Source organism: Equus quagga, chromosome 7, assembly GCF_021613505.1.
Source record: "Equus quagga isolate Etosha38 chromosome 7, UCLA_HA_Equagga_1.0, whole genome shotgun sequence".
NCBI classification, from domain to species: domain Eukaryota; kingdom Metazoa; phylum Chordata; class Mammalia; order Perissodactyla; family Equidae; genus Equus; species Equus quagga.
Window position 1 is genome coordinate 77,185,034 of NC_060273.1, and position 23,489 is coordinate 77,208,522.

At 49.7% G+C, this 23,489-nt stretch overlaps 1 protein-coding gene across 3 annotated transcripts; it reads right to left on the reverse strand.

Annotated features, from left to right (window-relative positions):
• Nucleotides 1-690: 690 nt before the first annotated feature.
• DELE1 (DAP3 binding cell death enhancer 1) lies at nt 691-14,425 on the reverse strand. 3 transcript variants are annotated; one of them, XR_006889367.1, is made up of 14 exons: nt 14,271-14,425; nt 13,544-13,658; nt 13,326-13,449; nt 11,139-11,286; nt 10,034-10,195; nt 9,684-9,772; nt 9,486-9,582; nt 6,653-6,795; nt 5,661-5,819; nt 5,475-5,567; nt 2,762-2,921; nt 2,066-2,305; nt 1,396-1,880; nt 691-1,272 (listed from the first exon to the last, which is right to left on the reverse strand). XR_006889367.1 is itself a non-coding variant. In XM_046666519.1 (13 exons), exons 1-12 carry the CDS (start codon nt 14,299-14,301, stop codon nt 2,067-2,069), a joined length of 1,560 nt encoding a protein of 519 aa, XP_046522475.1. In that variant the 5' UTR covers nt 14,302-14,425; the 3' UTR covers nt 691-1,272; nt 2,066. The 3 variants fall into 3 exon arrangements, 2 of the variants coding, with proteins under 2 accessions (XP_046522475.1, XP_046522477.1); XM_046666519.1 differs by lacking the exon at nt 1,396-1,880; XM_046666521.1 differs by lacking the exons at nt 1,396-1,880; nt 5,475-5,567.
• Nucleotides 14,426-23,489: the final 9,064 nt, after the last annotated feature.

The following is a 23,489-nucleotide window of genomic DNA, read 5'->3' on the forward strand; positions in this document are numbered from 1 at the left end:
TTTTTTTTTGCAGAAAGATTAGTGCACTGTGCAGCTTAAAAACCTGGGCTTTAACCAACGTGTGTATTGAGCCCTTACCTACACGGGGCCTTGTGCTAAGTGCTGAGGATAGTGAATTACAAAGACCAGGTCCCTGCTCCTAAGGAGCCATCTGTGGGAGGTAGCCAAATGAGGGGACCAGTTGGGGGAGGCCAGTGTGCAGGGCAGCCCTGGAAAGGGAGGTGCTGGAGCTAGAGGAAGCTTAGGGCTCCATCGGAGAGATGAAGGTGCTGGGAAAAATATGGCAGGACCACGAGTGGTAAGGGAGAGAAAGGGGTGGGCAGCAGAGAAGGAAATGTGGACCCCCCCAACTCCTCCCACCTCTGAACGGGCCAAGCTGGGTGGTCTTTCCCATTTGAACAGTCACCAGGGAGTTTGGTCTTCATCCCTCCCACCCCCCACCCTCAACCACATCTATGCTATTGAACTTGGGCTAACATCCAGAAGCTAGGGAGCAGCTATTCACAAATTCAGTAATTGGAATCATTAGCGTTGACTCAGAAATCATTTTTCTCTAAGTCTCTCTCTTAGCGAAGCTTTTAAGACCCTTTAAATTGGTTAACGGAGAGTTTAGAGACGAGGATGGAGCCTCGGCTTTCAGCTCCGCCTGTCCATCTCCCCAGCTCTCCTCAACACACTCAAGGGCAAGAGTGATGAGAAAATCCAGCATCTGCTTTATTAAACTGCCATCCATTTCTGGCACACCCTTCACAGACGAGGATCTCAACATCGACACTTGCTGCTCCAAGACTCCAGGTGCTCAACCTCCATTTACTCCTTCACATCAGCAGGACGATGACAACACTTTCACACAAAATTACAGGGTGAACGGGTGCAAAAGAGCCCAGGGCCAGGAGTCAGGAGGCGGGTCCTCTCCAGGCCTGGAGACTCATAAAGCCATGTAACCATGGGCATCTCTCTGCTTCCTCGGGCCTAAGTGAGCACCCAGGTCCCTTCCTCAGTGAAATGCCCCACATCAGCCCTGTAGGATGGGAGGGCAGATACCGCTGCCCTTGGTCTACAACTGAGGAGACATAGCAAGTCAGGTCATGGCTTCAAGCTGACATGGCCAGGATCTGAGTCTTCACACACTTTCCTTTTCCTACTGTGCTGGGGTGGGTGCTTAAGGTTCTGCGGGAAGGTGGGTGGATAACTGGCCTCTTCTTTGGGACTCAAGTTGTGGTATCTCTCCGAGTACCCACAGGTTCCATCTTTAGGGCTGAGTGAGAAGGTCTGAAAAAGTCAAGCAGATACATCAGACATTTAGGCAAGAAACTCCTTCCTTCCGAATCAAAGGTGAAATGGAGATGATCGTGAATCCACTGGGGATGAATGAAAGCGAATGTTGGAGCTCACCTGGGGGCTGACCTGATCCAGTGCTTCCCACGTTTTAGCTGTTCAAGGAACCACCCTCACGATTTTTGCCACCTCTCTGGATCTGTGCTCCCCTTTATGCAATGTCACGGTGTTTAACTTTAAATTGATTCATTATTTTAATATCTGTGAAACTATAATGCACTAGTCACATTTTTACATTATATATTAAATATACAACTACTAAAATAAGAAATATTCATTCAAGTACCACTTAAAGTCTTCTTGTGAACCCCCAGAGGCACACACATCAGATGTTGGAAAAACGTGACGTAGGCCCAGCCTGAGGAAACTGAAGCACAGGGAGGGAGAAGGTAAGGGATTTGCTCAAAGACACAGGCCAAGGTGAGGACCAGGGTCTCTGGACAATTCAGTAGAGTTTTTCACAGGTCACTGGATGAATCCTTTTTGTGCACAGACCAGAAATAACTGTGAAGGTATCCACTGCTCGTCTGTAAGGCTACCAACTTGGGGAAAAGGTCAAAGTTATTTATTAGCAATGCACTTGAGCTTGCTTCAGAACCTGAGCTCCCAGTGGAATGTGCACCCTGGAAAAGGATACTAACACCCTATTTTTGTTACCATCCAACCTCCTCCCAGCCTTCCCCCCACTCAGCACAGTGAGAGGTACACTGACTGTGTTTTATCTCACCTTAGCCAAAACCCAGTCTGACGAGACTCCTTTCCAAGGGGTAGGGGCGAGGCGGGAGAGCCCTGCTGGGGGCTCCAGGGCTGGCTCCGAGACGCCCGCTTCTACAGAGGAGGCCAAGGTTCCCTGTGCTTGAGGCATGTGGGAGGCACAAGGTTCCTGCCAGCAGAGTGTTCAGGCTGCAGAGGGAGGGGCTGGAGAAGGACTTCAATCCTCTAACTGCCAGGTCGCTGGACCCCGGGGCTGCAAAGAGAGGTGAGAGCGACTCTTATACTACTGTCTTCTTGGATTCCTACCTTGGAGCAAGGACTTCTTAAAGGACTTGGTTCCCCCTGGGATTAACCCAGGCCTGCCTGAGTGAATCAGGAGTGAGCAGGGCTCTCAGAGCGCTAGAAGGGTGATCCAGGGCATGGAGGCAGTCTCAAGATATGGTCTCTCCTGACAAATCATCAAAATGAGTAAGGGACTACCAGCACCCTCATTTCAGAGGTGAAGAAACTGAGGCTCAAAGACATGGAGTCCAAGTTCAGTGACAGAGCAGGGATTAACTCTCATATTTGTCTGACTCGAAAAGCTCTATTCTTACCCACCACTGGGGCAGGAAAAGACAAGGGGATCAAGGGCTACTGCCACCCCCTGCTCTGTCATGGGGTACTGACTCAGGGGAGGGACCCTGCTGGTGTTGATTTGCGTCTTTACCTGCTGCCTCCACAGAAAAGAGGGCCCGCAGCCTCTCCTGGGCGGGCTCATTCCCCAGAGCCGCTGACTGCTGGTAACATCTCACAGCCTCTCCCAGACTCCTCTGCACACCAAGGCCCTTCTCGTAGCAAATTCCCAAGTGGTACCTGCTCTGTGAGTCCTACAGGAGAAAATGGACAGATGCGCGCATACGGACACAGGCAGGAGTGAAGAACCGAAACGCTGAGGCAGGAGGAAGGGGAGCAGTCAGGCATGCCGGGGCTTCATCCATGCAGGGTCAAGGCCCGGGCCTGGCCCTTCCTGGACCAAGGGATGTCAACTATGAAAAGCCAGAGGCACAGAGCTCGCCCTACACAAAGGAGATAACATCCCCCCACCCAGGGAGATTCCAGCCAGAGCAGTGTGGGAGCTTCTCTCGCTGAGGCTGGTGCTGAGAGCATGGAGAAGGGAAGGCCACAGGAAGCACTCAGCCCAGTGACATGAAACCTGGGAGTCAGACTCCTATGTCATCCTGAAAGAGCCAGGAGCAAGGATGGAGGCTGGGCTTCCCAAGGCCTGGTGTGCCTTGCTGAACCTCTGCTGAGGGGGCTGCAAGCATACCTTACAGAGAAAGTCTTTCTTCTCCTTTGAGGGACTAAAAGACTAATCTCTTTGCCCATGGCTCTGGGTCCTCTCTCTCCTCTCTGAGAGCTACACTCCTCGGAGAGGCAGTATCAGGTGGGGGTTAGGAGCCCAGTCTGTACAGCCAGACCACCTGGGCTCCAGTCTCGGCTCCACTGCCTACCAGCTGCGCCAACTCAGGCATGCCATCCTATGTCTCTCTGCCTCGGTTTCCTCATCTATAAAGTGGGCATGATAATAGCACCTACCTTATTATGTTGTCATGAGGATTAAAGGTGTTCGTATATGAAAAGTGCTTAGGTTACTGTTATTTTTATTTTCATATCTTTAGTTGCCCACATCATTAATTTCTCCCTCTCTACTGGAATATATGTATTTTTTTTTTGAGGAAGATTAGCCCTGAGCTAACTACTGCCAATCCTCCTCTTTTTGTTGAGGAAGACCGGCCCTGAGCTAACATCTGTGCCATCTTCCTCTACTTTGTACGTGGGACGCCTACCACAGCATGGCTTTTGCCAAGCAATGCCATGTCCACACTCAGGATCCGAACCGGTGATCCCTGGACCGCCAAGAAGTAGAACGTGTGAACTTAACTGCCATGCCATCAGGCCGGCCCCTGGAATATTTTATTATATTCAATATCTCAACATAAAAAAACAAAGCACTCTGTTGATTTCCAACCATGGTCTCATTCTCTTACAGCTTCCACAGTCAAATTTCTGGAAAGGGTTTGTTACATGCAGGCCAAAGTCTATGTAATAAATACGGTGGACTCATGGCTACCGGCTGAAGCTTAGAATACAGCGCTGGACATTCCTAAGACCAAACAGCCTCCCTGCAGCACTGTGCAGTACCAACCCAGGAAGACATCATACCTAGTGGAGTGGCTGAGAGTGAGGACTGTGCCCCGACACCGTGTTCCATAACATCCCTTTGTGCACTTCCCCTCTGAGCATGTTGGTGACCAACACAGGCCAGGGTGCCCCCAGGCTTGTCCAGCACATGGACGTGAGGCCCACTCAGCCTGAGTAAGACTCTGGGGCTCTTTCAACAAAAAGCCAGCACAGAGGCGGGTACGGGTTGGTGACATCAGCCCCCTTTTGACAGCTACTACAGATACTTTGGGCAACATCGAGTGAAAAAGGAAAAGTATTCCGATGCCTAAGAGTTCCGCGAAGCTGTCAGCGTGTTGGTAGGAAAACAAAGGGAAGCAGCAGCTGCCATGTGGGGAAAGTCTAGTCCACACACATCGCTTGCTTTAATCCAGGGCTCTTGGTCCTTCAAGATTCAACTCAAAAAACATACTGCCAAATACATTTGAGGAGTAGAGCGAACCACAGATGCCTTCTTGGTGACTGACAGTGACATAAAGCTCTGAGATTTCCTCCATTAAAATTACCTTTTTAACTCAGTATTTCCTGAACCCAACTGACCATTTTTTCCCTATTATTTATAAACATCCCATGGAACTAATGCTCTGTGGAACAAACTCTGGGTCATGCTGCCTGGCTGCCTCCAGTTCACGGACAAGCAGACATCCCCCAGCCCCCAAAGTGCTCAGTGTCTTCCCCCAACGTGTCTTCTGACTCCCTGGACTATGCCGCTTGTGATGCTGCACCTGTAGTGTGTACAGCTTACAAAGTGCTTCCACACCTATTCTTCTAGTCAGACTTTGATCCTCACAACAGCCCTGTGAAGTAGTAGACAGGTAAGGCAGGCATTATTATCCTGATTTTAGAGATGAGGAAAACAAGACGTGACTGGCCCAGTAGTGTGCTGGTAAATGTTTAACAACTGGCTCTCCGGGGGAAAAGCTTTGCTTTTAGCATTCAGCAATTTCTGGGTGCAAAGACTCCTCCCATGGCTGATTTTAAGCTACCGACAGCTCTTGCAGGCTGGTGCAAGCCAGCTCCAGCATACCAGTGGACCTGCCCAAAGGTCACAGAGTAAGTCAGTGAGAGGTAAGGCTTGAGGCTAGCTTAATGCTCCGATCAACCGTCTCCTAAAGACAGGAAAACTCAGTACCAGTTCCAAAATCCCTTTCTTTATCAGACTCCATCCCCAACATGCCTGGACACTGGAGACCTCATACCCCATTGTTGGCTGCAAGCCAAAGGTATTTCACAGCCCTCTGCTCATCCAGGTATGGCTCCTTGGTGAAAAGCACCCCGAGGAAAGCTTGAGCCTGTGGTTAAGGAGGAAGGAAAAAGGTATCAAGGCCACATGGAGCCCCGCATGCCCCAGCCGCCAAGGAGAGACCCCCACCAATGGCACTCACCTCTCTCAAGCCTGCGTCTGCAGCCTGCTTCAGCATGGACACTGCCCTCTGCCACTCAGGGTCCCACGAGGAGGATGGGCCCTGCAGCAGGCACCTGGCATAGCGGTACTGAGCCAGGCTGTGGCCCTGACTGGCAGCCAACCGGTAATAAAGAGCGGCCTGGGGCAAAGGGAGAAACACTCAGTCAACTGGTAATTCTATAAGCCCAGCTTTTTCTTGGAGTGAAATTTTAAAAAACTATTTTAATTAAATAATACATAATCATTATAGATTAGTCAGAAAATACAGATAAGCCAAGATTTTAAAACACAGATAAACCAAAAATAGAAACACAAAATCCCAAGAAATCTTGCCTCCTAAAAATCACTCTCTGTTAACATTTTAGTGTACAGCCTTGAAAATTTCTTCCCACATATATAAAGATTTATATATATACACAGATCCATTATATATACATTCACACACACATATATATAAATGGATGTGTGTGTTTAAGAGAAAGAGAGAGAGAACTACACTCTGTTTTGTAACCTACTTTTTCACGTAACAATACACCATAAATGTCTTTCCCTGTCAATAAATATAGATCCAGCACATTATTTTTAAGGCCCACATAGATGTTATTAAGCAACCCTCTACCAAAGGAACTTCAAGTTGCTTTCCTTTTTTCGCCATCATATACAATTCTAAGAGACACAGTCTTATATATAACATCTTTGTGTACTTATCCTACTTTTTTAGAATTAACTAATCCATTTATCAAGGCAACATTCTAGGCCCTGAGGATACAGCTGCAAAGAAGAAAGACAAGGTCTCTGCCACCCTGAGATTTAAGTCTAAATTCCCAGGAGTTAGGAGCTTCTTTCTTATTTTCCTCTCCCAGCTGGAAGAGAGGAGCTGGACTTTCCCCAAGCCCTGCTCACTGCTTATTTCTGGAGGTCACTCCGGGCAACACAGGAGACGAGGCTGGGGCAGGGGAGGAGGTGCAGTACCTTGCTGAGGTCCCTGGGGGTGCCTCTGCCGTGCTCGTGACACAAGCCCACGTTGTACTGTGCCTTGCTGTAGCCGCGGTCTGCTGCTTTCTGGAAGTAAGAAAAGGCTACCGTGTAGTCCCCATTCCTCATGTTCTCTGTCCCTGTAAGACAGCACAGGGCGTAAACACAGCTTCCTCTGTGAACTTCCCCACGTCCTTAGCCAGATACCCACAGGCTCCTTCCTTGCTTTTTTGTGCTAGACACTTGGCACATATTTCCATCCTCTGAATGCTTCACTGGTTTGCTACGGACATGAGGAGGTTCTGCCCTCCTATACACCATCCTCCTCTTGGCAATAGCATCCTGACTTCCTTTTGGGAACAGCCCTCCCCCAGTACTGTCAATCAAGTGCCTGTGCTCTTCCCGACCAATGAGACCCTCTCTCAGGAAAGTGAATCTTGATCTGGTTGCTATCAGAGAGAAACAGCTTTGCGGGTTTATTCTGGCAGCAGGACACTCTCAGTAACTGAACCCTGGGTCCCTGGAGCTTCCATGATTTCCTGTCCTTTCTGAGGCTTGGCAGGTCAACAGATCCCAATAGACTCTTTCTGTGCTTAAGGTAGCCGGGCTGGGCTTAGGCTGCTTGTAACCAACAAAACCTAACTGATACAGCTGGTACTGTTCATCCTGCTTTAAGAGGAAACTACGAGAGATGATCTAAGAGAGCTGAGACCTGGACTCAGGCATATGCCACGCCAAAGCCCATGTTCATTTTATCATCCACACCAAAAGGAAAACAGGAAGGAGCTGGGCACAGCCAATTCTCGACTCCAAGCCCTTGCCAAGCTGTTTCTCCGGCCTGGCATATCCTTTTCTGCCTCCACCATCAGGCCTCCCCATCCTCTATCTGCTCTGGAACCTTCAGACCACACTCAGGCTTTAAACACTCTTTTGGTACTTTCTTAATACACAAGGCTTTTCCTATGAACTAAACTGTTCCAAGAGCACAAGGCCTGTCTCCTCAATTAGACTGTAAAATCCTGGAGGCAGAAGCAGAAAAAGAATGTAGAAGAAATCATTTTGCATGGGGTGAGCTCTATACAAATGCAAAATATGATTACAGCCCACACTCCCTTTGTGTGCCTTCACAGCGCTTAGCACTCGCTGAATAAATGAATATATGAATGAAGGAACAGGCAAGAAAATTCTCAGAAGAGACTGTCTGCCCATCAAAATCACAAAAAGCTAATGAGGCGGAAGCCAGGTTCCATTCAGCCAGCAGTGAATTACAGTTGCCTCCCTGCTGCCTGAAAACTTGCTGTCCAGGGTTCGCAGAGCCCTCTGTCCTTGAGGAGAAGACTCAAGAGGGCAAAGGATCCCACCCTGTGCCCATTCCCCACACTGGCTCCCTGATCCAGCTACTCTTCTTGGTCCTCTCTGCCTCTAGCCTAGACCAAGCCACCATCACGTTTTGCTTAGCCATCAATAACAACTCCAACCAGTCTCCTGTTTCCCCGCTGGCAGTCCTACCATCCACGTATGTCTACACAACAGCCAGAGAGATCTTTGAAAAAGTAAATCAGATCATGTGACTGCCCTCCTTCCTGCTTCATGGTAAAACCCTCCAATGGCTTCCTGTCCCACTCAGAAAATCCACACTGCACTGTGGCTCAGAAGACCTCATTGATCTGGCCCTGCCTGTTTCTCTGACTCCATCTCTTTCTATTCTCCCCTAGATCTCTAAGCTCCAGCCACATTCACTTTTCTTTTGTTCCTTTAACAAGGAAAACTCAATCCTGCCTCAGGACCTTTGCACTTGCTCTTCCCTCCGCTTGGAAAGCTCTTTTTCCAGACGGAAAGACTGGCTTATTTTTGTTAGTCAGGTCTTAACACAGGGATCTTCCCATCAGTGAGGACTTTCAAGTCAAAAGTTGTTCCTTGCCCAAATCACTAACACATTCTCCTGTTTAATTTCCTCCATAATATTTATCACCATCTGAAATTCTTTATTTGTTTGCTGACTTATTGTTTCTCTCCCTCAACTTACACATCAGCTCCATGAGAATAAGGACTTTGTTTTGTGAATCACTATATCCCCAACACGTAAAATAGGGCCGGGCAAAACGTGAATGCTTAATAAATTTATACTGAATGGATCCCAGCCTCTCACCCACCTGCCCACTAGATCTAACAAATGATGCTGGGAGTCTGGGTCTCCACATTCTAAGGCCTGAAAGTTAAGCCAAGTCACTGTGTAGAACAGGACAAATGGTGGCGAGACATCTGGAGTCTCCAGATGTGGCTAAGAGGTTCCTATTCGTGCACTTGAGGGCCTGCTCCAAACCTCAGGAGCCTGTTCTTGCCTGTGTGGCAGAAAATGCAAGGTGTCCTCCAAGGTGTATTTTCTCCTTCTTACACAGTAACAGAATTTTCAGGTGAGCACCTGGTCATTCAGCTAGAGACTACATTTCCCAGTGTCCTCTGCAACTAGGCGTGGCTGTAAGCCTACATTCCGGACAATGATATGAGCAACTTCTAGGTTGGAAAGGAGTGGTCCTTTACTTTCTCCACCCTCCCCCTTCCAGCTAGCTAGAATTTGGATACGACAGCAGGAGCTGGAATAGCCAAAATGGGCCTTGAGATGGAAGCCAGTTTTAAGAATGGCAGAAGTACTGGAATGAGAATGGGTCCCCGACACCACTGTGTCACCGTGCCAGATTCGGTCTACCTACCAGGGAGAAAATAAACTCTCCCTTATTTAAACCACTCCCTACTCTGACTGTATGTGACCAGCCCCAGACTCTTTCCATGTTCCCACCCGCCTGCCTTGAGGCGATGTCCACCCAGTTACCCAGGAAGTTGAAAGCGATGGAAACACTGAGCTGGAAGAGCTGCTGAATGGAAGTCACAGCCTCCTCAAGGGGAAGAGTTTTGGATTGCTCCTGTTCCTGGGGAAGAAATATAAAGACTCATCGGGGACAGTTCACTGGGATCGCTACCTGCCCAGGGGAATGTTATAGGGATCCGACTGGCCAAATTTGGATAATACCTGCTTTTCACCAGTGGGCTGAGGCTGGGCCGGTTTTGCCTTGGATCTGAAGCTACTGCTGGCATGCAGGAAGTTGACATCACTGGGGTCTGCAAGGCGAATGGCCGGCACCCAAGCAGGGCAAAGGAGAGGGTGTTATTTCTCCTTATCTCCCCCCTCTCCCAGTCTACCCAGCCCCTCCATCTAGCACCACTGCCAGGAACCAAAATAATTCGAAATTGCCCCAGAAAGCATGAGACCTCAAGGGAATGACAATTTCCTTACCTGGCATATGCAGCAACAAATGTCCATTTGCCTAACTCCCCACCCCTGCCCTGGCCTTCTGCTGATTCTACGAGGTGGGGACATACCTTCCTCAGAGGGATCCTGAGGACCAGCTCCTCTCAAGGAACTGTGTGGAGAGAGGCCCTCGGCCTGAATGGACCGATCTTCCGGGCTCAGCCTGGGTTCCCTGAGGCCAGTGTGCCTGGGAGCTGGGCCATCAGGGCTGGGGAGAATATGCCTCCGCAGCGCTGGAAAGAGCCAATAAGAGTGGTCGTGTCAAAACAGCAGCAGTTCAGCCTGTGGGGTTTTTGACGGAGTCCTCCCTGAGGTTTGGGGGACCAAAGGAAGAATTTGGAAACTCCTGTGACACCTCCTTCTCATGCCTCCTCCTCCATTTCCTTTGCTGGCTTCCCTCCCTCTGAAGAGTGGAGATGGGCCGGCATTTATGCTAATCTCCCACCCTAAGAATAAATCACTCCTTTGCTTGAATTCCTCCAGCGGAGGGAGGCATCTACCTTATTCACTGTTGTAGCCCCAGCACCCATCGCTGTGTCTGATGGTAATATTGATAGTGATTATAATCATAATACTAATGACAAGAACTTAAACTAATAGTTACTGAGTACTTCCTATGTGCCAGGCACTGCTCTAAGTCCTTGACATGTATTACCTCATTTAGTCTTCCCAAGAAACCTATAGGATGGGTTTTATTATTACCCTATTTTATAGATGAAGAAACTGAGGCACAGGGAAGCTAAATGTGACTGGCCCAAGGATGCAAGACTAGTATGAAAAGCTCTAGGGCTTGAACCCTGACAATCTGACTCCAGAGCCTTAACCATGGCACATAATAGCTAGTCAATCAAGATTCCCTTATTAATGAATGACTGACTAGAGAATGACCTAACTGGCTGAGGGGTAGGCAGGAAGCCACACCCAGGATCTGAAGTAGCCTGGACCCCTGTGGGGCTCCCTCCACGGAAGGTGAGGAGAGGACACAGACGACACTGAGGGGCAGGCGTGGCCCACACCCTGGGTGGATAGAACTTCCTCACATCCCCCTTCCTCTGACTTCAGATAGGAAAGGCAAGGAGCTGCCGGTGGCTCTTTTCCTGAGGTGTGTCCAGAGATGCTTCCTGGCCCAGAGAAACTCCCAGCCCAGCCCTCCTGTCCCCGGGACTGAGAACTCACAGGAGCACGGGTGCCACAAGGGAGACGAGAGGAAATGGTCCAGGGGACTGCGCCAAGAGCAGCGCTCGGCTCGCAGAGGTCCTGCTGGCAGGTTTGCCTGGAAGTGGATCTGCCTTGCCAGCTGCAGGGCCAGCACGGCCAGAGTGCCCTGGGAAAGACAGCACGTCAGGGACACGGCTCTCCACCAGACAACTCCTTCAGTCTCAGCCTTTAGCTCCAATGCCACTTCCTCGAGAAGCCTTTCCAGCTCCTGGCTGGAGCAGCTCACCCACCACAGACGCTCATAGCACCCATGCTTCCCCTCTGGAGCCCTGATCACACTGGTACTTAAATAATCATCTCTACGATTACCCATCTAAGGTCTGTCTCTCCTGTTAGTCTCTAAGCACCACAAGGGCAGGAACCACGTCTGTTTTGCTCACCAGCGTATCCCCAGCACCTAGTAGGGTGCTAAGATACAGCACTAAGAAATACATGCTGAATAAACACGTGAGCAAGTAACTGGACAAACGCAGTCTAAGCAGGCAAAAAGATAATGTGGGAAGTTGGGGCTTGGCCACAAATGCAGTGACAGGCCAGAGTTCCCCAGCAGGCTCCTTCTCTTTCTCCAGCCTGGCACGACTCCTCCCATCCCCCTGACCAGGTGGCCCCACCACACAGTCACAGGTACAAGCTTGCTGAAGGTGTCTCTTCTCCGACAGTTCTGCAGAAGACCTAAGCCAGCGCCTAGCTCCATGACTGTTCCGTTTTCCCCATCCCTTCCGGTGTTGTGCACAGAAAGGGACATCCAAATACTTATTTGTTGCAACAGGCGCTATGGACAATGGCAAATAAGACAGACACAGTTTCTGCCCTCATGGAGATTATCTTTGGCGAGGGAGAAAGACAAAATCCAAGCACACAGAAACGAATAGGATAACTAACTATAAATCACGCTAACTGCCTAAAAGGAAACAAATCAGGGGTTTACACAGAGCATAACAGGAAGGCCTGACAAGACAGGGAGTCAGGGAATGTCTCTCTGTTGGGGAGATGCGTGAGCTGAGGCCAGAAGGAAGAGAAGATGCCGGTACTGTAAATAACAGGGACATGTACCCACGTTACTCGGGGACAGCTCATGCTCACACCCTTCCACATGGGCAGTAGTGACAAAGTTGAGGGATGGCATCAGGACCCCTAGGATCCAGGCCCAGTTTCTAAAAGGACTCACTGTGGGATCACCCTAGGGCTCAGATCTTTGACAAAATGGGCAAATGCTCCCCTCTCTTGGGTGTGTTATGCTTCCAGTCCACAGCTCCCCAGAGGGAAGTACCCCTGTCATGCAGACATTCCAGGCTCAGCTCTGCTGATGACACCGATTTAGAGATGAGACAACTGAGGCTCAAAGAGGTCAAGACACTTGCCCAAAATACACAACATGAAAGTGATAGGGATGAGACGTGACAGACATGAGAGTGATGTGTGTGCCAACTTCATCCAGAATACCTTACAAGCAGAACCTGGAAGGCAAAGATTCTGCCCTATTAGATCTAGTGTTTGCTATTGAGCACCTGACTTTATAGATTAGATTCAACAAACATTTACTGAGCAACTATTAAGGGCCCGGATCTCCACTAGGTGTTTTTACAAGCCATACGAGGTGTAGCAACCAAGCTGCAGAGCATGGGCACTGAGAGCAGGCGTTCCAGAGTAAAATCTGCTTCCTCTATTTAACAGCTGTATGACCTAAGCATGTTACCTAAAGTTTCAGAGCCTGAGACTCCTCATCTATAAAATGGAGAGTATATCTCCCTTGCAATTTTTGTAAAGATTAAATAAGATAGTACATATATAATATTTCACATTAATAAATAAAATGTTAGCTATTTAGTAGTATTTATTGTAAGCTCCATGAAGGCAAGAATCATATCCACCTTGTCCTCCACTATTTCCTAGTGCCTAGTAGAAATGCCTGGCTCAGAGAAGGTGTTAACTAAATGTTTACTGAATAAAAGGATGAATAAATTTGGGGGAGGGAGGAGAACAGGAAAGAGGAGTGGCAATATCTCCCCAGATATGCTCCAATGGTTTACTCAAATTTTGAGTGTGGGCACAATGATGCCGAGGCTCTTGTTTCTAGGCTATAGTTAGATGCAGGATCACTCTTATCCACACTGAAGGTCAAGGACAGGACTGGGGAAGCCTTACCCACGATATGGCATCCCTCAGGGTGTTTGGGGAGACACAGGCAGACATCCACTGGAAGGCAGCCTTCCATCCATGGGACCTTGGGCCCCTGCTTGTGCCTGGGCCTGGGCCATGGGGGCCCGACCTAGATGATGCAATAGAGGCTATCAAGTTCTGTCCCAAGTCTGGGGAGAGGGAGCCCAGGGGAGGAGATGGGTGACGGAATGGCAGTATCTCACCTGTCAAAGCTGGGCACAGGGACCAGCAGGGCAGAGGAGGCAGCCTGAGGGCCATCTGGGCTGGTGGACTTAGAGCTCACCCCCCGGAGGCCAGGTCCCAGCAGACGGGGAAGAGCTGTGCAAAACAAGGATTAGTTACCTGACATGAACAGGATGGAGGCAATGGCGGGCCCCACCAATCTTCCCTCTGACCCTTGACAGAGCCCCACCCCAGGAACCCAGGAATCACTGGCTCCGTAGCTACATGTACAGATACTAGGGTGCCACCCCAGAACTAGTAAACCACGATCATTCACGGTGGAGCATCTATGTTGTGAAAAAGCTCCTCAGGTGATTCTGATGCCCTCCTAGGGCTGACACCACTGTTCTAAAATGACAAACTCTCAATGTTTGGGGCACTTTGTCTCTAAATCCCACCTCTTTCCATTGGCTCCGTCTACGCCACTGGCCTCTAAGTACCCATCTTTCATCGACTCCGCCCACCATCTCCTTCCATTGGGCTCCTCCCCCTTTCAATAGCCTCACCCATCTCCTTGGCTCTAAGCGCCACCGTCTTCCCACTAGCTCCATCCTCAAATTTCAAAGATCCCCAGGCTTCTGGGATGTAGCCCCGCCCCGCCTCCGCTCTAGCCCCGCCCACTACCGCTCTGGCTCGGTCCTCCCGCCCGCCCCTCCTCCGGTTCGGAGTCTCGGCTGCCTCAAGGCGCGCGGCTCCGACGCCCCTTACCTCGGCCCAGGAGTCCTGGGAGGCGCCACATGTCGCCAACACCATAGAGAGCTTGCAGCCGAGAGAGCGAGGCCAAATCCCGGGACAGCGGCTAGAGTGGCCGCTGTGCCGCCCTCCGGGTGGCCGAGTCCCCAAGGAAGCTCTCAGCCAGCCAATTAGAAAGGAGCCCAGCCGGAAGGACGGCGCCCAGCGAAAGGAAGCGGGGGTGTCGGCGTATTTCGGAGTGGCGGGGAGGTGAACTGCGGCAAGGGCGTGGGGGTGTGGGCCCGGCTTCCCGTGGAAGAGGTGTCGTTTGCCGCCTGCGCAAGAACGGCGCGAGCGCGCGGAGGCGGGGGTCAGGTGGAGAAGCGGGCTGGAGCGGCCTCGGTGGCGCAAGAGGACCTTGCAGACGCCCTGGAGACGCGAAAGGGGAACAGTCTTCCCCAGGCCCCGAGGCTGGAGGAGGTGGGAGTACTGAGGCCCAGTGGGCGGAGGAGAGCATAGGGCCGGACGAAGGAAGCCCGTAGTCCGAGCTTCCCGTCCAAGGCCATTTTCTTAGAGATGCGCGCCCTGGCCCGACTGGGTAGGCGATGAAAAACCACAGTTAGTCTCTGATTCCGGGATCCAGCTCTGGCTCAGCTTTGTCTCACCATGTGGCCGACCCCTTCCCCTGTCTGGGCCTTAGTCTGCGCTATGATCCCGTCAGATGGAGTGATCTCGACTGGTCCTTCCTGGTTTGACTGGAACAACTTGAGTTGCTGCTTTCAAAACACCTAAGAGCAGACCCCTCCCCCCACACCTGTTAATCAGAGCCCTCATCTTCAGACCCAGCCAATGTTATCTGTGTGTTCTTTTGTTGGGAAAAGAATGTTCCTCTTTCACCACTCTTGAATCCATGAAATAAAGGAGCTCAGATTTGAATGTAAGGTAGTTAGACTTCCTCCTCGTTTCCCCCGTGTGCATGACCTCCCGGTGAGTGGAGGCCTCCACCTGGGGTGAGAGTACTGGGCCACCTTCTAGACCCGGGCATGGGATATGACGGGTGTATTAATTGGTTCAACTTTCAAGCTGTATTTCAGCCACCGTCCTAAAATCTGGGAAGACAGACGAGTTAAGAGCATTTGTGGCCACCAGGAACGCATGGTCCAGTGTTTTCAGAGTGGCCTCTTGAGTTCCACAGTTTGAATCCCAGCTTTCTTACTTCCTAGCCATGTGTTCTTGGGCAATTTACTTAACCACTTTAAGCCTCAGGATCTTCATATATAAAATAGGAAAAATGATACCTCATGCAATTGTTGTGAGGCTTAAATAAAATAATACATTTAAAATGTTTAGCATAGGGGCCAGCTGGGTGGCATAGCTGTTAAGTTCGCGGGCTCAACTTCAGTGTCTCGAGGTTCGCCGGTTTGGATCCCAGGCGCCTACATATGCACCGCTTGGCAAGCCATGCTGTGGCAGGGGTCCCACATAAAGTAGAGGAAGATGGTCACGGATGTTAGCTCAGAGGTAATCTTCCTCAAACAAACAAACAAAAATGTTTAGTATAGTTCCTGGCACATAGTAATAGCCTAGTAAATATTAGTTGTTATTAATTGCAGCCGTAGAGAAGGGAAGTAGGCAAAAGTAATGATATGTTCCGACAGAAGACTGATCACCGGTTATGGGATACCACGGAAGCATTCAGAAAAGTAGTTCCATTTGAGCTGGACCTTTAAGTATGAGGAAGAGTTTGCCAGATGGAAAAGGGAGAAAGGCATTGCAAGCAGAAGCAGCTGACTAAAGGCCTAGAAGTGTGAATATTGAGAAACTGTTCAGAACTATCCTTGCTGTGGGATTTGGGGCAGCCGCCTTTCACGTTCCTTGTGTTGCTGCCTCAAGATAAAAATAACTAGCATGCTTGGGGTCGGTCTCGTGGCGCAGGGGTTAAGTTCACCCCTTCCGCTTTGGCTGCCCGGCATTTGTCGGCCTGGATCCCAGATGCGGACCTACGGACCGCTTGGCATGCCATGCTATGGCAGGCATCCCACATGTAAAGTGGAGGAAGATGGGCACGGATGTTAGCTCAGGGCCAGTCTTCCTCAGCAAAAAGAGGAGGATTGGCAGCGAATGTTAGCTCAGGACTAATCTTCCTAAAAATTAAATAACAATAACAAGCATACTGGTTCGCACTGTTCTTCCTCCTGGGACTTCCGTGCCCTTCTTCCCTTCATCCTGTCGGTGGTTCACTTCATTCTTCAAGGCTCGGCCACATCCAGCTCTTCAGTGACGTCTCCCCAACTGTTTGAGCCCTCCCTGCTCTCCATTTTTCCCAATTCCTGTAGCACGTAATTTCTTAGCACACAATTTAGCAGTAATTATATGTTGTCCTGTTATTTAATTATCTCATTTGTGTAAGTCTAGTCTCCCCAGTTCTCTCCCTCAGGGCAAGGATGGCATTTTCCCATTTTGCGTCGCGCATTGGGCTTGACATAAACTGTCAGCCCACAGAGGATGTTCAAACAATGCCCGTTGACTAGACACCTTGTGCCGCTGACGATTACAGACAAGAGCCCCAGACCCCAGTCATGGGACTTATTGATTTGAGTGGAAATGTATTCATTCCACACACAAACATTGAGGGCCCTCCATGATTGAAGCTGGTTGAAAATTTTTGAAGAAGATGAAGTGTCTGTTCCCATATGTAAAATGGCATGATGACATCTCTTGTCCCTGCAAGCCTAAGAAACTAAGGGACCACTTGTTGAGGGATAGATGGCAAGGACAGCTGGAGGCCTCAGTGACACAGCAGATCACTAGTTCAGTGCTGCCCAGAGGAGCACCATCAGGGGTGGCAACTGTGTTCCCTTGCCTGTAGCTTTGCCTGAACTTCCAGGCCCAAACCATCGGCCATCTTCTTCTCCTGGTCCCAAGGTTGCTCTGTGTTGTTGGCTTGTGGCCCAAAGTCAGTTTGACCCGATCCCTCCACAAAGGGAAGCTGTCTAACTCACATTGGGAACCTAACTGCCCGGATGTCCAGTTAATCACCTTTTTTGAGGCCATTGTGTACTGGCCACGGTGAGTGTTCTAGACATTTGTTGTTGCCGTTGTTTTTGTAGACGTTCTTAATTTGCATTAATCAAATATATGAGAGCTTATTCTGTGCTGGAGAATGTCCTGAGTATATAGCAGTTTTTTTTTTTTTTTGAGGAAGATCAGCCCTGAGCTAACATCTGCTGCCAGTCCTCCTCTTTTTGCTGAGGAAGACTGGCCCTGAGCTAACATCTATGCCCATCTTCCTGTACTTTATACGTGGGACGCCTACCACAGCATGGCTTGCCAAGCGGTGCCATGTCTGCACCTGGGATCCGAACCTGCGAACCCCGGGCCCCCGAAGCGGGACTTGCACACTTAACCGCTCCGCCACTGGGCGGCCCCTATAACAGTTTTTAAAAAGTGGATGTGGTCCCTGCCCTCACAGAGAAAATAGTCTAGGAGGCAAACTAATTCAGTAGATGATTAAAATACAGAACAGTGTTTTAGTTATTTATTGCCGCATAACAAACACTCCAAAATATAGTGGCTTAAAACAACCATTTTATGATTTCTCTCAGTTCTGTGAATTGACTGGGCTCAGCTGGGCAATTCTACTGGTCTCACTTAGGGTCTCTTATGAGGCAGCTGTCAGATGGCCAGCCAGATGGGTCTGGAGTCATATGAAGGCTCAGCTATGACCCTGGAAAGCCTGAGTCTTTCCTCCTCCATGTAGTCTCAGGGCCTCTCCAGCTGGGGAGCTGAACTTAAACGGTGGTTCAGAGCTTCTAAAAGTACAAAAGTGGAAGCTGCCAGGTTTCTTAAGGATAGGCCTTGAACTCGCTCGGTATCACCTTTCCTGCACTCTGTTGATTGAAGCAATTCACAGAGTCAGCCCAGAATCAGTGTAGGAGGGGAAGACACAGGGCACAAACACTGGGAAGTGTGGTCTTTTGGAGACTAGCAAGAGCTTTCATGGGGAAAGTACAGGGTGCTGTGGGAACACCTAGGGGAGGCTCATAACTAGGTACAGAAGCCAGGAAAACTTCCTGGAAGCAGCGACATCTAAACTGATAAACCTGAATCACGAGGACTGGAAACTAGCCAGATGAAGAAAGGAAGGGAAAACACAATTCAGGCAGGGGAAGCAGCTGGTGCAAAGTCCCAGAGAAGCAAAGAGAGCTCAATTTAAGATCACTGTGGCTGCGGCTGGCCCCGTGGTGCAGCGGTTAAGTGCGCACGTTCCACTTTGGCGGCCTGGGGTCCACCGGTTTGCATCCCAGGTGCCGACATGGCACCGCTTGGCAAGCCATGCTGTGGTAGGCGTCCCATGTATAAAGTAGAGGAGGATGAGCACGGATGTTAGCTCAGGGCCAGTCTTCCTCAGCAAAAAGAGGAAGATTGGCAGCAGTTAGCTCAGGGCTGATCTTCCTCAAAAAAAAAAAAAAAAAGATCAGTGTGGCTGTAGCTGAGGAGGTGGTGGGGGGTGTGGGGTAGTGGTGTATAGGGAGTAGTGGAGCGGGTAGTATGGGACAATGATAGCCCTTTACTCTAGAGAGGTAAATGGGGCTAGATAATAAAGCCTTGTAAGCACCCCAAGATGTGTGGACTCTGTCCTGAGGGCATGGAAGATCAAGGAAGGAAACAGGGGTGTTATCAGGCCTGAAGGATCCTAAAAAGGCCATTGGCTGCTGTGTGGGGGTGGGTTGGAGGGGGCCAAGTCCTCATTTTCACCCTGTCCCTTCTAGCCAGTGACCTCACCTTCATCACTGAGAAGGCTGAGTCATCACCTCAGCAATGACATCAGTTCTATTTTTTTTTTTTATGAGGAAGATTGGCCCTGAGTGAAAATCCATTGCCAATCCTCCTCATTTTGCTTGAGGAAGATTGTCACTGAGCTAACATCTCTGCTCATCTTCCTCTATTTTATATGTGGGCTGCCACCACAGCATGGCTTGATGAGCAATGTGCAGGTCTGCGCCCAGGATCCAAACCTGCAATCCCTGGGCTACTGAAGCAGAGCCGGCCCCTGACATCAGTTCTTTTTGCGTTTTATTAGTGGGAACTTTTGTTATTAAAAAAACACAAGCTCCTTCATGTAAGTTTTTGTTTTTGTTTTCTGGGATTTTTATTTTAAAAAGAACATTTTACCCAGCAGGATCTGGACATGAGGTTAGCCAGGTGGCCAAATAATTTAAACTGAAGTGTGAAGTGTGTCAAGGAAGCTCCTGCCTGCCAGAGCAAGGGGCACGCCAGGCTGAGTGGATATTACCCCTCAGTTAAGTAACGGTGGGTTAGAAGAGCACCGGCCTAGTAAAAAGTCAAACAGTACTAAAAGGCTTATAAGAAAAGCAGCAGACCCCTGCTCCACACAGCTCTCTCTCCTCTAGTCCTACCCCTAGAGACAACCATTTTCAACTCTTTGAAGTTTCAGAACTGGTTCTGGAATTGGCCTGGCATCCAACACAGCCCTCCCACTTACCACCTGGGTTCCCTCGGTCATGTGAATTATTCTGTCTACCTCAGTTTCCTCATCTGTAAGATGGGAATGATAATTGTACCCTTCTCATGAGATAACACAGATTAACTGCCTGGCACATGGTCCATAAATGGTGATGATGAAGAAGGATCTAATTTGAGAGCAGCCATGGGTACAGCCGTGGATGTTGAGCTGCACCCTATACAAATAAATGTAAGGCGTGAATGTGAGCTGGAGGAAATGACAAGAACATAGACTCATTTGGAGAGGTCTCTCTCTTCCCTTTGTTCTAAGGCCAACTGTATTTGCTCTCAGTCGCATTCCCTTCCTGTGTTTTCAAGAACCTTATCTCTATAATTATCCTGACCCTCATGCCAAGACGTACATCTCTCTACTAGTTTTTTTCTTTCTGCCTATGAAATAAACACAGGCCTTTCCTATCTTGAGGGGAAAATTCTTTATTTTATCCTCCTGCCCTTTTCAGCTACTATTCTGTTTCGTTCTCTCTACTGCCGGATTTCTTAATTGAGTAACACACACACTGCCTCCCATTCCTTCATGACTCCCTTGCTTTTGAACTTTGTCTCCCAGCTTCCATCGCTGTTCTTCTAACACAGCTGTCACTAGGGTCATCAAAGACCCCCTCATTATCCACCAGTGAGCCTTTGCTCAATCAATCTGCTTGACCCAGAGTACTTGACTCAGTTGACCATCCACTACTTAAATCTCAGGAAGAAAACCGCCTCATCACCCCACTTCCTTATGTCTGTCAATTGTATCGTTTCCTCAAGCCATTCAGGAAAGAAATCTTGAACTCAGGGTTGGCTCAACTCCCTTCTCTGCTCTCCCCTACATTAGTTTTGACTCTTATTGCAAATATTAGAAACTCACTGAAGCTGGCTTTTTAGAAAAGTTTTATCAGGATATGGAGGAGTGGGGGGACATCTAATGGACCCAAAGGCAGGATGCAGCTGGACCCCAGGAAAGTCCAGGACTATAGACTCAGGAGCCAGTGAGCTGAGTCCTCTCTCTCCAGCTTTCTTTCTCCATTTCCCGTGATCCACACAGACATCCCAAAGGTGTCAGACACTCCCACATCCAGCTAGTCACCAGGTCCTGTAAAAATTGCCATCTTTTGCGTCAGGCCCTTGAATCTGTCTCCTCCCTTGCTTCCCTCGTGCTGCATCTCCTGTGTTTGTTTACCTCCTGATCTCTCGTTGCTTCTTCCTCCTCCTGACCCTGAGTATGAGCACTGCCCATCTTTCAGTCCTCTGCCCACTGCTCTTTTCTTGAACTCCCTTCTGTGCTGCTGACTCCTAAATGAGAGTAGAGTGTTTAAGAGCTTGGATTCCTGGCTTTGAATCCTCCACGACTTTGTGAGTGTGTGAACTTGGGAAACTTACTTGAATTTTTGGAGCCTCAATTCCTCATCTGTGAAATGGGGATAATACTGGTACCTTCCTGACAGGGTTGATGTGAGGATTCACTGAGCAATCGCACGTAAAGTGCTTGGTTAGCACAGTGCCTGGCTCACAGAAAGGACTCAATAAATAGCAACGATTATTAGCCTTACCCTATTCTGTTTCCTGAGATCTAGTCTTCTATCACCTGCTAGACTTTTCCACCAGATGTTCTGCTGTGACCTCAGATCCACCTGTCAGAATTCTCCAGATACAGCTGGAGGATGCAGCTTTCTGAGAGCTGGAGGGTAGGGGGTCTTGAAAAAGAGGAGTGGTCTCATCCAATCCCCAAAGGAACCCTCCACCTAACCTCAGCCAGGCCTCAGCAGAAAAGACTCAGAAGAGCAGGCCCCCCCCCACCCACGCATCCAAACCCTTTGCTGGCTGACTCTTGGAATGCGGGCAGGCAGGTAGGCAGGGCTGCCGTTAAGAGAGCAAATGAAGGATGTGAATCCAACCTTTAAAAAAAAGCCCCAGGGGTGGAGAGAGGAGATGTAGCAGGATCACTGGAGTTTCGAGGTGGGTGTGAACAGTGAGAGCAGCACCCTTGGGGCGTGAGCCCGGCTTAGGCGGGGGCCTCCCTGGAGCGCTGGGGATTTGGCAGCACAGAAGCCAGAGGCACTCCTGTTTTTAGCGGAGCTGTCGCGGGTTCTCTCCGCCGCCTTGTGAACGTTCCTCATCAAGCTCAATGTGCGGAGCAGGGAGTACGGCTTTCACCTGCTCCTCAGCCCTGCGCTCCCTCCTCCCTCTCTGCTTCTGGGTGGCAGCATCCCTACCGGCAGGAACGTGGTGAGGGGCAGTGTCCCACTCTCACCGAGTGCAGAACGGCGGTCACGGACGGGGAGGGTGACTTCACCGTTTTTTGCTCTGAGGCAGTGGCCAAGTAGTTAAGAACTGTGGCTCTGAAGCAGAGTGTGCTCCTGTTCAAATCCCACTTCTGCCATTACTACCTTTGTGACTCTACACAAGTTGTTATCCTCTTTATGCCTCATCTGTACAATAGGGATGACGATAGGGCTATCTAATAGTTGTGAGTTTTAGTAAGATAATGCAGGTAAAGTACGTAGCTTAGTTCACCTATACCACCTGGAGCCAAAGGCCCTGTCCTTGTAGAGCAGCTGTCCCCATTCCCCACAACACACCCTCACTGCTGTCTCCACCTCATCTGTGTTGTCCTGTTTACATGTCTGTCTCTGCCATTGGACTATGAGCTCCATGAAGTTAGAGATAGAACTGTATGGATCTGCATCCTTGGTGCCCAGCATAGGACCTGGCACATAGATGAGTTCAATCAACACGTTCATTGTTGGAAGGAACTCGTAAAACAATATAGAAGACTCAAGGCTCCCTCTCGCCTCAGAGTCCTACCATCCACTCTGGGTCATTCACCACAAACAGAGGGCCTAGGCCAGTCACTGTCCTGGGGGCTGGGGATACCACAGTGAATGCAATAGGATAAGCTCCTGGCCTCGTGGAATGAACTGTCTAGGGGGTGATGGACGTGAAACATACAACAAAACCGATGATGCATTACAACTGGGAGCATTGCTAGTAGGAAGCCCAGGCTGATCTGAGAGCATAGAGCACAGGCTACATTTGGGGGAGGGGAGAATCACGGAGTTTTCTAGGTAATGTGACAAGTAAACTGAGGCCCAAAGAAAGGGCAGCCTAGTTGAAGTGGAGGGTAGAAAAGTGCCTTCCACACAGAGGAAACAGCACATGCAAAGGTCCTGAAGCAGAAGGGAACTAGGCTACTGGATAGAAGACAAGGTTAATGAGACTGAAGCCCAGTAATGGAGGGGGTCAGTGGCCTCACCAAGGCCCCAGAGCTGGGAGCACGGGTTATGCACAGCCTTGTAGGCTATGGTGAGAATTTGAGCCTTTATCCTAATGACTATAGCTAGTGTTTATTCAATTTTATGTAAATACACACTGTGCTAAGTACTTTACATGTTTTCTCATTTACTTTTCACAACAACCCAAGGAGCCTGATGCTATTATTCCCATTTTACAGATGATGAACCCCTGGCTCAGGGAGGTTAACTTGCTCAAGGTCACAGAGTTGGCCGCGGCAGAGCTGGGATTTGAACCCAGATATCAGGATCCAACGCCTGGCCTCTTAACTCCTGCGCGGCCTAGCCTAAGATCTACATGCAGTCTTTGCTCTGCGCCGCCTGTTTCTCAAGGCCTAGGTTCCTCTTCCGCAGCGTGTGCCCCCCATCCTTCTCCCCGGAATTGGGGGAACCCACGCAGAGGTTCGCTCTGGCCGGATGAGTTCTGTGGCTGCAGGCC